Genomic DNA, 17,115 nt, shown 5'->3' with positions numbered 1-17,115 from the left:
TTTTAAAAAATTCGTTACAATACAACGAAAAAAAACACCAAGACAAATTAAAATTTCAAATTTCAAAGCCTTTATTAAGAAATAACTTACCGAAACTCCACTTCCTGTCCTCTTCAGAAACGGTGATATGGCGACCATCCATAGTGCAGTGCTGGATTTGTCCTCCCTGGCTAGCTCCCATAGTCTGACAGCAGAAAGACGGTGCTGGAATGCGGCCCGGCTGGATGAAGAGCTGAAGTGCCCTCACAAAATGGTCTCTCCCTCCCCGGCCCCTGGGTGCTTCACATGCAGTTGTCGGTGGCAGTGACCGGGAGCTGAAGTTTTTTTTTCTCTCTGTAATCCTTTGATTATACTAGTATACTAGATTATACTAGTAGCCATGTGATTACTATCAATAACATTACTTTTAAAAACCAGTAACTAACACTAATCTTTGTTCCTGAAACACAAGTTCAATTACCTCATGTATTGCTGTATGGTGAAAGCACAGACCCCAAGGATGAACCCTGACTGTTATACGTGTAGAGCCTACACTAGATCTAACTAACTTACTTGATGGTCCAATACTTCTTGCCATTCTCCAAAGAGCATCCCAGTAAGTTGATGATGTTCTTAAAGGAGAAGGAAAGGCTTGGTGCACTTGGGTGTGCAAAATGTTAGGCACCCACAAGTGATTGTATTGACTTACCTGAAACCCCGGGCCGGTGCTCCTATCAGCAGAAAACTGCACCGGCCCAGGGTTATACCAGTGAGCACCATGGAGCGATCTTCTTCTGTCTTCCTCTGTCTTTGCACGGCTGCGCATGTGCAGCAGAATGAAAAACCGAACTTTCACTAAAAAGTCGCCAATTTCGTTCAACTGTGCATGCGTTTGCCCTGGGAAATTTGAAGAAAGAAGATGCCGGAAGTGGATCGCTCCGTGGTGCTCACTGGTATAACCCTGCTGATAGGAACACCGGCCCGGGGGTTTCAGGTAAGTCAATACAATCACTTGGTGGTGCCTAACATTTGGCACCCCCAAGTACACCAAGCCTTTCCTTCTCCTTTAATTGTTACAATTAACTGATACATGGCTCAGCAACATAAGCTTTAGCCCAATTGCAGGGCTGCCACCAGGTGGGGTATAGGGTGCACTCCAGTCAGGTTCACACAAGTGTAATTTGTTGTGAACAGAGCTGTTCCAATAAATTGAGAAATGGGGCTTTGACCCAGGCCCACCAGCAGATTTTCATCTAGTATAACTTTCGATAGAAGCAAACTGAAGAGATGGCAGATCACTCATTTTAATGATCTGGAGGAGCTCTACAGCGTGGTTATTTCAATTTCTTTGCTTTTCTTCTTGTGGCCTCCCCATTTTGTCCTCCATCTGCTCCCATGACTGTTGGGCCACAATGTCGCATTGAGAAATCACCTGTATATTTACTAAAGCTTGTCACAGAGCGACTGATACAATTAGATCCATCAGCTGCTGCCATTCCTCTGCTGATAGTAAGAAATGTATCACCTAATGTAGCACAGAAAAACAGGGGAAATGCAATTTTAAAAAATGCGACTGATGATTAATAGCTTTACCTATATTTTTTAATTCCCAAATTTTAGGAGAACGGTAAAAAAAATAAAATGGAAACTGTTTTATTTAAAGGAAAAACTGTTTTTTTTTTGCAGAATACTATTTTTGCAGTGTTAACTGCTGTGCATAACATTTGTTTTAATCTCCAACAATTGGGAAGGCTGCAGTTAGGCGTTCCTGGAGTATAATATATACATTATATAACAATTATGATACAACATTACAACTACACATACTTTGTGCCCCTAAGGTGCTAGGAGGACCCAGGTGCAAATGTCCTCTCTGCCCTACCGTAACACAGACCCTGGTGAGAGGAGATTGCACTATCCTTAGCGTTGCCAAGTACCCTGCACAGTCAATTTGCTCACTGTACACACGGCCATTCTTACCTTCACGCTTAACTGTTACCCTTCTATTCAAGTTTCCCACACGGCGTGCCACAATCATCAGCCTTTCGTGCTCCTCCCTAAACTGCACTGACAGGTAGTGTCCAGCCTGCGTAGCAAAGTGATGTCTACTGCGCCTGCGCGAACACCAAGCCTGCAGCCCAGCAAAGCGAGAGGAGAGGGAGAGGCAGAATGACAGAGGCGACAGCAGTGACACTGTGCTAGGCAATGGGAATGTCACTGGGACAGGGAGCTGAGGACCAGGCAGCTCGGATAAAGCGAGGAAGAGAAAGAAGTAATTGACAGGCTTAGTGATAATAGCGGCAGCGTAGGGCTGACTGGAAGCGACTGTGACAATATCTGTTTTGGGGCCGGCTGAGCGACAGAGACGCAGAAGAAAGCAGCACCGACACAATCCCCAGTGTGAATGGATGGACAGCGGCATATAAGGGAGTGACAGTGGGCGGAGGGCAGATCTGTGGCTGCACTAACCTCACACGGACTGGATGAGCCCGGGCTGTATTGTCCATAGAGAGCCGCGGTAGCCATAGCGGAGAAACCGGGCTAGAGAAGGGGGGAGAGCCAGTGGCCTTTGTGAATATGAAGTCTCTTGTAGCATTTCAGCAGACTCTGCGCTGGGAGTGAGAATGCGCCAGGACAAACGGCAGCCGCTGCAGCAGCCTCAGTGGGAACTGTGTACTGGAGCTTGGCCTGGGACTCAGGGAGGGGAAGCTGTAGCATCAAGCACAGACTACTGTCTTCCTGGGCATGTGGGCTTAGCACTCACATAACATTCATCTCATGCTTCTATCGCTGCTTCTAGCCCATGAAGCTTACACTGCACCACAGGCTCCTCTGTGTGTGTTCACTGTCTAGTTGGCTGCTGAGCTTCTACTGCTTAATGGGTCCTCGACATTGAACCAGTCACATATTCCAACTACCCAAACTACCCAAATCACCTTGCCTGTTGCTGCTTCTATTGCTGCCATTTTCATACTCCAGTAAGTCATCTGTGTGGCAGCATCATGGAACCCTGGCGACAGTGTGCCCAGTGGCTGATCAGATGTAAGGTGCTGCCCCCCAATCACAGGGTGACCCTGGACACAGCTCAGGTGTTTGACCTGGCCCAGACTCTCCGGGATGGAGTGCTCCTTTGTCAGCTGCTTAAGAACTTGCAGGGCAGCTCCATCAACCTGAAAGAAATCAACTTGAGACCACAGATGTCCCAGGTCAGTGAAGATGCCTTCTCTTTTTAATAGTTTGTAAAGCAACACCACAAAGAACTGGTGTAGAAAGGGGGATATCCCCATTTATTGTGATACAGGTTGCAGGCAAACATAAAGTTTTAAGATTGTATTTCAGTTTCTTTTCATTTAACATGTCATAGATGCTGTGCATATGCTTGGTAACATAAAGGAAGGAGAAACATTACAGGTAATGGGTTAGATAGTTTTGGTGGTATAGAAGCAACCTTCATGCCTATAACCACATCAACCTTCAGTTGTTGTTAGGTTACAGCTTCAAGTTTCAGTCTGACATAAACTGGAGACTTTAGGTTTTACACCCCAGCTCCAGTAAAAAAAAAAACATTATTGTAATCACCTAAACTACCTCTTATGTAGAAATAGAAAGTAGCATTTTAATTATACATAAGGTACAGATAATAGTATGTTATACTAAATGTAGAAAGACAAACCCGTGAAAGAATAAATGGTGGTCTATAAATGGTAGTCTATAAACACGCCAATCTTAAGTTAAAATTCCTTTATTTGCAGTAGACGGCACAGAGCAATGTAAAGGACCCAAATGGCTTTTATCAAGATTTGGGGTTTGAAACATTGTTCTGTGCCATTTGCTACAAATGAAGCTTGAAATGCTGTTCTAAGAACTGTTAGATGAGGAGGCCGGGGACATGCACCCATTAGTTTATTGGTTCGAGTAGAGCACACTTGTAACTTTGGCAGACAATGAATGATGAAAGTACTTTATGTAAAGGGTTTAACAGAAGGCTTATTCATAATCGCTTTGTCAATCCTGTGTATGTTATTTATATCAAATGAAAAGACTGTGCATGTGACATTGTCTGAGAGGGCTAACATTGGTGACTAGAGCTCATAATTGGTGTCTTACTACATATATTGGCTCTTAGGCTGCTCTCTCCCTTTGGGCCCAGAGGGGGATCCTGGAAATATAAATACAGAAATAAACAACGTTTTTAAACATCTTGATCCAGTTTTTTAAAATTATATTTAAATAGAATGCTGTGAGAATGACAACAAATTTTGAACTGGATACAAATATAGTCTTGCTATATCAATAGTCAGCTATAATTTGCTAGCAAAGCAAAAGTTTAGCTGACAATGGACACACTGCAAGTTATCTTCATTTGCTTCTGAACTCTGTTTTGCCAGTTATTGTCACATTATGGTGAGCAAGAGTTTTCGGCAATGTATTTTATGAAGCTACAGTATGCTTGTTTGTCCTCTTAAAAACTGATTTACGTTTTTTTTCCTCTTGAGAAAAATATAATGAATTTACCTAATGCTCTAACAATAAAGCAGACAATATTATACTTATAAGTATTTAAAGTTTTTACCTTGGCCAAACAAAAAATGAAATACAGTATATATTGCTGTGCCAGTCTTACTAGATATACAGTGATTTTGTATCATGTAATGTAACATTGTTAGATGAATAAAACACTTTGAAAAGTATAATAACAGAAGCCTCATGCTCTGTTGCAAAGTGCAGGGGAGAGGAACTGTCCACTTGCAGCTCATTAGCTCAGTAAGGAAGTGGGTTTTCTGCTCCTATTAACCCTCAATGCATGATGTCATTAAATTGCTTTTTTTTGTTTAGAAGAGGTACTGTAGGGTAGAAACATGTATCAAATCTGAATAGTGAAATGCAGGCCACTGCAGAGTAAAAAAAATCTACTTTTTATATTTCTCAGTGATGCATTCTTTAATTGTATTTCTTGGTTATATATTCTTTAATTGTAACGTCAGTTAATATAGAAATCAAACCTAAACTTTAATGATAGCAGTTAGTCTTGCTATAAATACTCAGGTCTGTACACAGAACCTTTCAATCACAGTAATCTCCTGTTCAGGAACCATAAGATCTCATTGGAACTATAAGGTGTCGGGAGATTTTTTGTGCTTACTTGCCTGAATAGAGTTTGCACAGTGTTCCTTACTAGGTTGGTTATTCATCTTTTATGTTCTCCCTAAGGGTGATTTAGATTGATTCAAGAACTGATCATGCTGCACTTGTAGGCTAGTGGAGAACAACTGACTCACATGGAGCAGTGGCAGGTAGACTCACATGGAGCAGTGGCAGATAGACTTACATGGAGCAGTGACAGGTAGACTCGCATAGAGCAGTGACAGGTAGATTTACATGGAGCAGTGACAGGTAGACTCACATGGAGCAGTGACAGGTAGACTCACATGGAGCAGTAACAGGTAGACTCACATGGAGCAGTAACAGGTAGACTCACATGGAGCAGTGACAGGTAAGCTTACATGGAGCAGTGACAAGAAGACTTACATGGAGCAGTGACCGGTAGACTCACAGTGCAGTGACAGGTAGACTCACATGGAGCAGTGACAGGTAGACTCACAGGAAAATTCAGAAGGGTTTATTTTTTACTTTACTTTCTATCAGCTAGAAGCTGACCAGGAATAATTTGAATGCAAAGTGGTTAAACTTAATGACATTTTTGTATACAGATGACAAAAACCCCGAAAATACCCTTCCTTAGGTAATCATTGTAATCACCCCAAGCATGTTAGTAAACATTTTCAAATGTGCAACTATGTTATGCAGCCCCAGTGATGCAAATGCATGAGCCTTAGATACTGGGCTCACGACTGCACCAGCACTATGTGTATTCCTTGCATGGGCTTAGAGCAGGAGCATTCACTGTACAATAGAATTAGTTGGAATTTTCAAACTGCACATGCACTTATCTAAAGCCCACACATTGAATACCTGGCATGTGAACAAATAAAGCACCAGTGCATTTCCCATCCCAGTATCAAAGGCAGGTGCATTTTTATCATTGGGGACAGCAGATTGGAACTGCCCCAGTCATTTAAGCTTTGCATGTGTTACTATAAATGTTACTGTGTTTTTAAATATTAGTTTAAATGTTTTGCAAGAATAAACAGTAGCTGGCTCATTCTAAACTCAGGCATATGCATCTCTTTCTTAACCACACCTCAAACACACTTAGCCTTTCTTTTACTAATGTAACTTTATGTGCAACAGTGGATTTCCACATTATACGTTTCCCAACATTTCTCTTGCCTAGAACTAAACTACCTGCTTTCTAAATGTCACACCAAAATACCTCCAACAATCATTATCCCCTATACAATGAACACAGGTATATGTAGTAGAATCATGTTTTGATGATATAAGTTATGATTTCCCAATCCATGCCATATGCTACCGTGCAAGAATCACAGATAGAGAACCTTGGATTGCAGCCTCTGTATTAGTGTGGACTGATTCCTACATGACAGTTTGAAATTTGAAAACTGTCTCTCTCCAGCTGTTCTTAATAGGCCTAAACTTCCTCAGCTGATAATTGTCCCGGGGTCTGGTAGCAGTTGACAGCAGCTGAGACTTACAAGCTTAGATGTTACTTTTTTAAAGGTGTGATTTCAGAACTTTAGTTATTGTTCATTACAGTTTTAAAAGTCCCATGTTTTACAAGTAAGGAGAAATAGATTTTAAAACTTCATACTTGGTTAATGTGGATATCATTGAATACTGAAGAAATGTACAAAATCTAGTTTTAAGCAACTTTCCAGTAGCAGTTACCAGAATTCTAAGCAACTTCCAGTTCCAGAACCGACTTCTGTTTTATTGTTTCAAGAGTCAGAACAGAAAGGAAAAAAACAAACAATGCCTTAATTTAAACAATGAAAATTACTTTGTGGAAGGCTTTACTTACTTCCAGGGGTACACCTATATGCACATGTAGTATCTAAGGGTGTCTCTTCACTGTATGGCATGCACTCTAGTATTAAGTTCATTGATGATTTGCACATAATACTGAAAACAAAATACATTCTTGGCAATTTTATAGCCACGTGTTTTTGTTATCAGCTTTATAATATGTTGCCATTTAATAAAATAGAACATAATATTAAATTTATTATAAATTAAAAAGGATCTGCCTTTATAGTCAGAGGGTCTGCCTTAATGCACTCACATGGAAGATAACAATATGCACAAGGGCTACAATTCATTAGATTTTGACAGCAAGCAATGAATGTGTTGCTTCTTGCTGGTTACTGTTCAACAGGGAGTGTGGCAGTCATTTGTATAGAGAGATAGAGGAATGTGACACTGTATGATTTGCCTTGCGTCCCTTTCACTGTAGATTTTATGAGAATATACTTTTATCCATATTCTAAAATATACAAATATATGTAATCTGATAGAACTTCAATGTAGATGAACCTGAAAAAATTGCTAAAAACAGGACAGTTTATAACATACTAAAGTTTAACTTAAAGGAGTTGTTCACCTTCCAAACACTTTTTCAGTTAAGTTATTTTCAGACTTTTTTCAATTACTGTCCATTTTTTATTTTTTACTGTTTTCCCAAAATCTAAGTTAAATTTTTCTCTCTGGTGTTTTGAGTCTGGCAGCTCAGTAACTCAGATGCAGATTTTGAATGGTTACAATTTTGCAACATTTAATTTATACTATTGTATCAACAGCTGCCTTTAATGAAACCCAGGGATTCTGCTCAGCAGGGACAAGGATAAGAAATGTATCAATTAAATGTATCAATTTAGAACAGTTTGGAGGGTCCCTCCCAGAGCTGCTTTAGAGGGTAAAAAATACACGTTATAATTCAATATTAGAAACACGATTGGAAAAAGTCTTAATTTCTGGTGATCTATCTGAAAACCAAGTAAACTGAAAAAAAGTGTTTCAGATGAACAACCCCTTTAATGGGGTGATTTGGTAACCCTTACAGGTTGTTTTCCATCTTGGATGCCACTCAGTATTGTCCTATTCTGCATTAATGTCACTGTTTTTTTCATCTTATTATTTTAGAGGAAATTTGATTTTTCTGACGTTTTTGTGTTGAAATAACCATCCTACAATACAGATATAAAGGCAAAATGAGGCAATGCCCTTGCATGTTTCAACTTCTATTTGCGTGCTGCATAAAAGAGTCTTTCATCTACGTGCATGATTGCCCTTTCAAGGAAAAAAGACACCAAGTATATATAGGACTATTCATAGAATATGTAATTTAAAACACTGGCTATTACTTGAGAAACTGCTTTTTTAAACTTTCAGTCATCAAAGCACAGTATTTACCATGAGCATTATCATATGCGTGCAATGAAGCAGCACTCCTATGTTATGAGCAACTGTTATAATACTGGCACCCCATTCATAAGCACATCTGAAGTGGAAAAGGGCGTGCTTTGCAGACAAATCCCATCACTTTGGTTGAATCAATTCTGAAGCTTTCAAGAGGCATTATACTGACAAAAAATAGATTTTGAATACAGTAGCTGATTTTTACAACTTTTATTGCTACATAAAACTCTCGAAAAGCCATTAAAGCATTCTGCCATTTCCCAGGATAATTTGGTCTCTTGGGATTATATAGATGATATTTTATTTAGCATCTTTAGAGCAGAAACTATATACATTCATGTATTTATTCAGAATAAAGACAATTAAGGCATAAATCACAATGGCAATGATTTCCATGGGGCAGTCAATAAAAATAAAAAAGAGTTACTAGATATAAGGAAGGATTTTGGTAATAACTGGCCATGGTCGGGGCAGATTGCTGTGTTTCTTCACAGTTTCTGCTGTGTAGCCATGGGGCAGCCATTCAAAGCACAAGTTACATAGCAGATAACAGATGCACAGTATAGAATGCCTGTCAAGGATTAGGTAGGGGGCGCTGTAGAGACTGATGAGGGAAGGGTGAGTCCTTGAAGCAGGACCTGTATGTGCCTAGGGAACACGTAAAGGGAAGGCAGGAACAGGTTAAAGAAGGCGATGAGTCAGACTGGAACAGGTGCAGAGCGGAACAGGATGTAGAGGGTGAAGATCAGGACTGGACTAGACAGGATGAAGAAGACAATGACTCAGGACAGGAACAGACTGAATAGAGCAGGAGTGGAACAGGAACAGACTGTATGGGACAGGACGGTGCGGGCGTAGATCAGATCAAACTAGGGATAGAGTTCAGAAGGTAACTAGGGATAGAGTGCAGAAGGTAACTAGAGCATAAGGAGACTGGAGCAGAAGGAGCAGGGCCGGAACCAGGGGTAGGCAGAGTAGGCACGTGCCTAGGGCGCAAAGCTGGGATGGCGCCAGGCATGTACCTCCTCTGTCGCCTACCCTAAGTCCGGTTCCCTTCTCTGCCCGACTCTCGCTTTTTTTGCACATGCATGCGAGCCGGGACTGCCGGGCCTGCCTAGGGCGCTTGCCCAGAGTGACTGAGAACGAGACTAGAGCAGAAGGAGAGGATGGGAGCAGAAGGGCTGGATAGCAAGAGAACAGGAGCAGACGGACTGGATAGCGAGAGGACAGGAGCAGAAGAACTTGATAGCGAGAGGGAGGAAAAGGCAGGGCAAGATGCAGAGCGAGATGAGGGAAGATATAGACAGAGCACAGGAAGCAGGAACCAGAAAGGCAAGGTCAGGTCAAGGTCAAGGCTGGCCTGGGGCTGCAGAGGCCAGTTAACATATAGTGATCATCCCAACAGGCTACTCACCTAGCCCAATGGTTAAGACGTCAAGTCCGAAACCCAAAGGTCCTTGGCTCGAATCCCAGCAGAGCCTGACAATGCCATTGTATTCTACTACAGAGCTTATCTTTTATCCGTTAAAGGAATAGTTCAGTGTGAAAATAAAAACTGTGTAAATAGATAGGCTGTGCAAAATAAAAAATGTTTCTAATATAGTTAGTTAGCCAAAAGTGTAATATATAAAGGCTGGAGTGAACAGATGTCTAATAAAACAGTCAGAATCCAACTTCCTGCTTTTCAGCTCTCTAACTCTGAGCTAGTCAGCGACTTGAAGGGGGGCCACATGGTACATTTCTGTTCAGTGAGTTTGTAATTGACCCTCAGCATTCAGCTCAGATTCAAAAGCAACAGATATGACCCATGTGGCCCCCCCTCAAGTCTCTGATTGGTTACTGCCTGGTAGCCAGGGTAACCAGTCAGAGTAAACCAAGAGAGCTAAAATGCAGGAAGTAGTGTACTGACTGACATGTTATACATCAAATCACTCCAGCCTTTATACATTACATTTTTGGCTAACTAACTATATTAGAAACATTTTTTATTTTGCACAGTCTATCTATTTACCCAGTTTTTATTTTTACACTGAACAATTCCTTTAAGTACTTTTTCGTCTTTTTCAGCTTGAATGACAACACAGCAGCCTATTCTTATAAAGATAGTAGTCTTTCTAAAGCAAACACATAACTTTTACATAATATTGTACTTACTTTAAAATGCTTTTATATTTTATATATTTATATATTTTATATTTGTAGTAACCAGCTTTTTGGTTAAGGGCGTTCCTTTTGTTTTGCCATTGCCATTGCCTTTTGTTTTGCCAGCATTCTCCATCGCCCCTTCTCACTCTCTAGATAGCGCGCATGCGCATCCACTAAGAGGCTAGCGTCCTCCGTCATCCCTTCCTTCTCTCAAAATAGCACGCATGCGCATCCTCTTAGCTTGGTTTCGGGGCACTAGCCGCTCCGACAAAAAACTGCTTGTGCGGCTGGGCGGCATGCAGCCCCTTAATTGATGCCGCCCTAGGCCCGGGCCTATGCGGCCTTGCCGCAAATCCGGGCCTGCCTGTTTCCCCTCTTCCAGTCTAAGCTGAGAGCAAGTGTGGAGCAGGGCTGTGTTACCTGCCATGTTTAAATAAATGTATAAAGTTCCTGTGATGGTCTGTCTGCTTCACCTGAACTAGCAGTATAATTTAACAACTGCTAGCCAAGCAGTTTATCACAGTGTTACTAATCCTTAAACTATAATTTACTAATGCAAGGTCTACTTTTAGTGATGTTGTCCCATTATGATCTACACCCACGAAAGCATTGTTAGCATTCTGTCCCATGGAAAATATTAATAAAATACTGATTTATGGGAAAATGTATATTGCTATATACAACAACTATTTCTTATGTAAAATTAACACAATACATATCTGAATGAAAAGCACGAAATAGGAGGGTGATTTAGACAAGCTGTTTGTTGACAGTGTCTTGAGATCTACTGGCCACCAGCTAAAGGTCTACTGGCAGATCCTGATCTACCTTTTGGGCACCTCTGCTTTCAGCCCAGAGACCTATGACCTATGCTGTGAAAGCTGACTTTTATGATTGCTGCGATTTATGCAGAATAGAATAGAAAGAAAACTAAATAAGCGAATTGAGTATTTGTTCAATTCTTACAGTAACTTTATTTAGATGATGGGCTTTCTCTTACTTCTGGTGATCATCCTTTTTATACCTTAGCATACTGGATTTCTAGCGCTTATCACAGGTCTGACTAGCAGCAACTCCCAGAACAGCATGTTTTCTGTCCCTTTAATTAAACTTCTGAAAGACAATTAATAAGATGAGACATTCATCTGGACTCTCAGCATTCCCCTTTAAAGTAGTACATCTATGACAAATGTAAATAGTGACTATGAAAATCAAAAATGGAGCTAGAGTGCTACATAACAATCATCCCCTTTTTGAAGCCTCTGATGCCCCTGTTACTGTCTGCCCAAATGAATGTTTTGCCATAGATAAACTAGCAGTTTTTTTTATTGAGAATGTAAGTTTTGTTTTTCTCCTCATATTGCTCTGGAAGGGGGGGGTCACCAATTCTCCCCAACCACCGGGCTGCGAACAGTCCTGAACTGGGCCGCTGAACAATGAACGCGGTGTGCCGAATTTGACGCTGGCGCACCCAAATTGGATGCCGACCCCTCCGACAACCTCCCCGACCCCCTCTGACCCCCTCCCCGACCCCCTCCCTGACCCCTCCTAAGGTATAAAGATCAAAATTACTAAAAGATCTGTTATCTGGAAGACCCCAGGTCCTGAGCATTCTGGATAACAATTCCCATACCTGTACAACGTAATAAACATTTATGACTGAAAAATGTCTAAAGGGAAATTCCACTCCAAATTTAAAAAAACCATGAATGTTACCTTATTTAAAAGAAATCTGCCTATAGAATAATCAAATGAGTAAAATTGTGGAAAAAAACTTGAATGCCTTGAATTCGTGTTTTATGTTTCATATTTAGTGTGTTTACAAGCTCAAAGAAAATTTAAAAACTCGAGAAATCCAAATTAAATAAATAGTTGAAATTATGACTAAGATAACTCACATTGACTTCTACATGACTAGACTTCTACCTATGTATTACATTTGAGTGTTTTGTATTTTTTTTGTTTAATAAATATAAAAAAAAAAATGTGTTTTTTTTTTTTTAAATATTTACATTCATGAATAACTCCCTTAGACTGAACCTTATTTCAGTCCACCTCTTTAATACAAAAGCAGCAAAGTCTAATAAATTAGACCCGCTGAGCAGAATAGGAAAATGTCATCATTTTCATGATAAAGTTCTAATGATGAGATTATTATTTAAGTGTTAATTTTGGACAGGGTTTGGAAGCCAAGTAAAGATGCTGAATTAAAAGTCAACAAGAAGGCTTTAGTTTCCCTTTCACAAAATACAAATCAACCTATACTCCACTTTTAATTGCTGACTGCGGGGTAAAACATTAGAATTTTAAAAAGATTTACAGAAAGAGGAAATTATTCCGAATTATTTTGCAATATTAGTTTTAGCTTATTTCTTATTGTTACAGAAACTGTGTTGACAGCGATGAAATGGGAAGTCACACACACATTCTTCTGTTGCTTCACACACTATAACATCTGCACAAGAATGGTTTTGTGCAAACACAGAGAGGTTTGATTTCTGTTGTTTAGTTACAGTCTCTGTAAGGGCTAATTTACTCACATTGGTGAGACTTATTTGCTTCTGTATTGGTTAATAACATGAAAGCTGGTTTCACACTGGAAGTAACAGCTCCCAAGGCAGATATTAATTTCAAAATCTTTTACCTTGCATGTTATGTACCAAAGTGGATGAAAGTTTCTGGCCCTGCAAGCTATAGTGTTCTGGAAGGAATAGGCTAGCCAGACAACCCATTCCAGTGGTCCAGTTTGCATATTGGAGCTCACTTTCCACATGAAGACTGGCCCGTGGCGAGGTATTTAATTGTAGTGAGAGTGTTAGGAAGGTCTCTCTGAGCAGGGCACAGAACAGGAAGGATACTTGCCTGTGTGAGGAACTCCCTGAGGGACTGGGGGTGCTGCCTGCCACTGCAAAGAGCAGAGGTAGACGTGACCAGATGACTGAGAGTCTAAAGTGATTGAGGTGCTGCAAGAAGGTGAGACAGACCAGAGGCTTGTGAGCTGATATACCATGAAGGGAGAGTCAGCAGGGCTTAGTGAGAAGGCCAGAATATTCCATAGTGTGGAAGTCACCCCTGATTGTGGAAAAGTTTTGAATGGGTTTTATTGAAACGCTAATGAACTGGGTTCCTGTTACCTTTATGTTGGAGAGAGTTTGCTGAAATAAACCTGTGTTTTGCCTGAAGACATGGTGTCGCTAGGGCAAATTTTCACCAGCGACCACTTCACCATATGCAAATTCGTTACCACTTCGTTAATTCACTGGAATGCAAAGTTTAGTCTCAGCAGCCGAACACTGGCGAATTTTCACTGGGCTAGCATTTCATAGCAAATTTTCACTAGCGTTCATTTCTGCCTAGCGAAACTTCACTAGCACTCGTACGCTTAGCTTAATTTTAATAGGGCTTGTCATATGGACGTCTTTATTAGTAATATTGGTGCAATTGCTTACTTTTTTCAAACACATATCCAATTAGCCATAATAAAGACAGAAGGTCCTTTAATGCCCTAGACATGAGCCCACCCTTAAACAAATGTGGCATGCCCCTCAAATTAGTTAGCTTCATTTTATCATTTCACCCAGTCTGAGGTGGCGAAGTAAACTCTGGTGAAAGAGGTAACATTCAGTAAAATTTGCAGAGTAACGAGTGAAAAGTCCTCTGACGAACGATAGCCACGGTCTCATTCACTAAGTAAAGATCACTAAGCAGCTATTAAAGTTGCCATGTGCTTAATTAATAACAGCATAAAAAATACACACAGCTAAAAATGTAAGTAAGTTCTGATTGGGCTCTTATGTATTGTGAGGAGCACAACTTTATATTGGAATACTCCTCCTCATGGGTGTTAAGTTGGCCATAGACACAAAGATAACGTTAAAGGTTCGTATGATTTTCAGATCGTATGGATCGTCCCGACAATTCTTGTCACATACATCTTTTTGCACTCTATAATGATGAATGCCCAAGGCCTATAAAATGCTTTCTAAAGACTCAAAAGTCATAAGACTGTCTTGAAAAAATCACAACTGTGAAACTATCTAAAAATACAGAATTTGCTTAGGGGTGCTCATTTATTATATTTGCAGAGACTATGAGCTAGCATAGTAAATCGGACCATTTTGCTATATTCCGCAGGTAGTTTTTGTTGATGCCATAATGCAGCATAAATTTAAAGCATATACAATAATACTATATGTGTGATGTTTTAATGATTCAGAAACTGGACTTCCATTAGGGGATATTTCTGAAACCAGAATTATATGACTAAAAAGTTTCTTAGAAAACTACTTTGCTGAGAAAGCAGTAAAAAGGGGAACCAACAACTGTGCTCTTCATAGAAAACATTGTCTGTGGATTCTGGCAAATGCCAGAGGGGCTGCTGTAAGATGCAATTGACAGTCACTATTTATTGGGCTGGTGGGGGGCTGTTTGGGCCTATGTGTAATTGAAATGACAGGGCCTATTTTGAGTCCCAGTCCATACCTCGTGACTTTTATTACTAGAAGCCTTCTTATGTTATATGCTGTAATTTATTTTGATAAGGCATATACTTAAAAATTTCTTTTTAATTTAAAAGGTTTTCTCATTTCTGAATCTTGAGATTTTCAGTGGTGTCCAATTTCAGAGAGTTTGCTCATAAAAACTCTGTGCAGTTTTTTTTAAAGGTTATTTTATTGCTAAGCACATATTGGTGAATGCAAATCAGACATGGGTACCAACCTAAAAGTACTATTGCAGAGACCCCAACCCTTCTGGAAACCAAATCCAAGGGAATTTAAATCCAGATCTTTCAAAAAGTCCTAGGATTTGACAAATCCTGAACTGAATCTTGGGTTCAGTGCATTTTTTACGTATTCAAAATAGTGGAGCAGTGCATCCACTTTATCAATATTAGTTCAATGAATAGGGCTTGTGCTGCACATAATCGTTGCCTATTGTTTTTAATTATGAAATAAGTATAGGATTTGCTATTTCTTGCACTAAAAAGAGCAGGGGTAGGGATGGGTTTGTTTATACAGAGGGCTGCTTAGGAGCACAATCTGAATATCTAAATCCAGGTAACCATATAAAGTCTTATTTCAGATTATAATAATTATTGTTATTATATTATTATTGTCAAACAGTATGACACTGTGTGTATATGTAGTAGTTTATCTGAACTAGGATTGTAACTATTATCCAGAGCACTTAAGGAGGAATTATGTGGGATTTTTTGCAATGATGAGCGACTGTTAAAGTACATTGTAAAGTCGGGATTATCCAACATGTATTTGATGGATCATGATAGAGAGATTAGCATTCCAGCATCCTTTCAAACCCCTTCTAAATTCTATAAATAGAAATAATGTGGGAACTAAACTGGATTTCTTTTAAAAAAAATGGGATGCCCAACCATCTGTCCTCAAACTAGGTACAGTGCTACAACTTCAATCAATCACTAAAATAATCTAAGATATAGTTTGCAGCAGCCCAAGGGGGTGGGAGAGTCAGACATTCAAAATCCCTGCTCTGAATTAGTGATGCCCAACCTATGGCTACAATCAGTTTTGCCAAGCCTGCAACACGTTAGAATTAGAATTCAGAGAACTTGTGAATAATGTAGCCTTGGTATGTGCTGCACAGTGCTATGTTATTGGGCATTAAAATTACAAGCATTTAGAATTAAGTCAGAATTCTAGGTACAACCACACCAGTAACCACAGCTGAACTTTGAAAGGCTCCTTTGATTGTCTAGAACACACACAATAGAAACTTTTCTGCAGTTATTTGTTTACACTTTGCCTTCAATTGCAGAATTGAATATGAGCTCATCAATAATGAAACATGCTCTTAGATATAATGCAGTTTGTCACTGGATGATCCCAGTACTCTCATCATGCCGCTGATGTTTTTCATACAGTATTTACAGTGGATTAATGAACAATGGTAATTAAGAATATTTAGCTGCTGCTGTTTCCCTTGTTGCTAACCAGATGAAGCTTATTGGTTCCTTTATGTGCAGGTTTGACATACACATAGTTATATTTTTAAAAATGGCATTAGTAATGCACACAAGATACAGTTTGAGATTTAGCTAAACACTTTTTGTGTGATTTGTTCTCTGTTAAATATAAAATATAAAATAAAGAAGTGCGGTATGTGTATATATATATATATATATATATATATATATATATATATATATATATATATATATATATATATATATAAAATAGATTGTACACCTCAAATGACCATGAAACCTGGGTGCTCATGCAAAAAAATTAAATAAAACGTCCCTAGTGATGGCACTTACAGGATTTACACAACAACGTCAATTGTAATTAAAAATAAATAAACCTGTTTGACTTTTAATCACAATTGACGTTGTGTAAATTATATGAGTGCCACAATTATGGACAATTCATTTACATATATAAATATATATATATATACTCACAATTTGGAAAAAAATATTCCCAGGCCAGCACTTTCCTTTGTGAAATAAGTGTCTTTTTATTGTACACACATTACAGTGCTCCAACATTTCGGTCCCTTTTGGGACCTTTTTCAAGGATGATATACAATGTGCAATAAAACTTTATATAGTGCTCACAATACAAAATAGTCTAAAGTGACCTCATATTCCTTGTAACTTTTTGACCAATGGTGTGC

The 17,115-nt window shown here is 39.4% G+C and overlaps 2 protein-coding genes across 3 annotated transcripts in view; one reads left to right on the top strand and one right to left on the bottom strand.

Annotated features, from left to right (window-relative positions):
- Positions 1-1,010: 1,010 nt before the first annotated feature.
- LOC121403078 lies at positions 1,011-2,401 on the bottom strand. The gene is made up of 2 exons (XM_041590585.1): positions 1,960-2,401; positions 1,011-1,504 (listed from the first exon to the last, which is right to left on the bottom strand). Exons 1-2 carry the CDS (start codon positions 2,399-2,401, stop codon positions 1,314-1,316), a joined length of 633 nt encoding a protein of 210 aa, XP_041446519.1. The 3' UTR covers positions 1,011-1,313.
- vav3.L (vav guanine nucleotide exchange factor 3 L homeolog) overlaps positions 2,129-17,115 on the top strand; it is a 126,408-nt gene continuing 111,421 nt past the window's right edge. The window contains exon 1 of one of the 2 annotated variants that reach the window (XM_041590584.1): positions 2,129-3,185. In XM_041590584.1, the coding sequence (XP_041446518.1) occupies positions 2,982-3,185 (204 nt within the window). In that variant the 5' untranslated portion in view covers positions 2,129-2,981. The remainder of the gene's footprint in view (positions 3,186-17,115) is intronic. The other variant, XM_018258649.2, reaches the window with a different exon arrangement.

Source organism: Xenopus laevis, chromosome 4L (assembly GCF_017654675.1).
Source record: "Xenopus laevis strain J_2021 chromosome 4L, Xenopus_laevis_v10.1, whole genome shotgun sequence".
Lineage (NCBI taxonomy): Eukaryota > Metazoa > Chordata > Amphibia > Anura > Pipidae > Xenopus > Xenopus laevis.
Note: the sequence above shows the minus strand (reverse complement) of the source record. Positions and strands in the feature narration are given on the sequence as shown.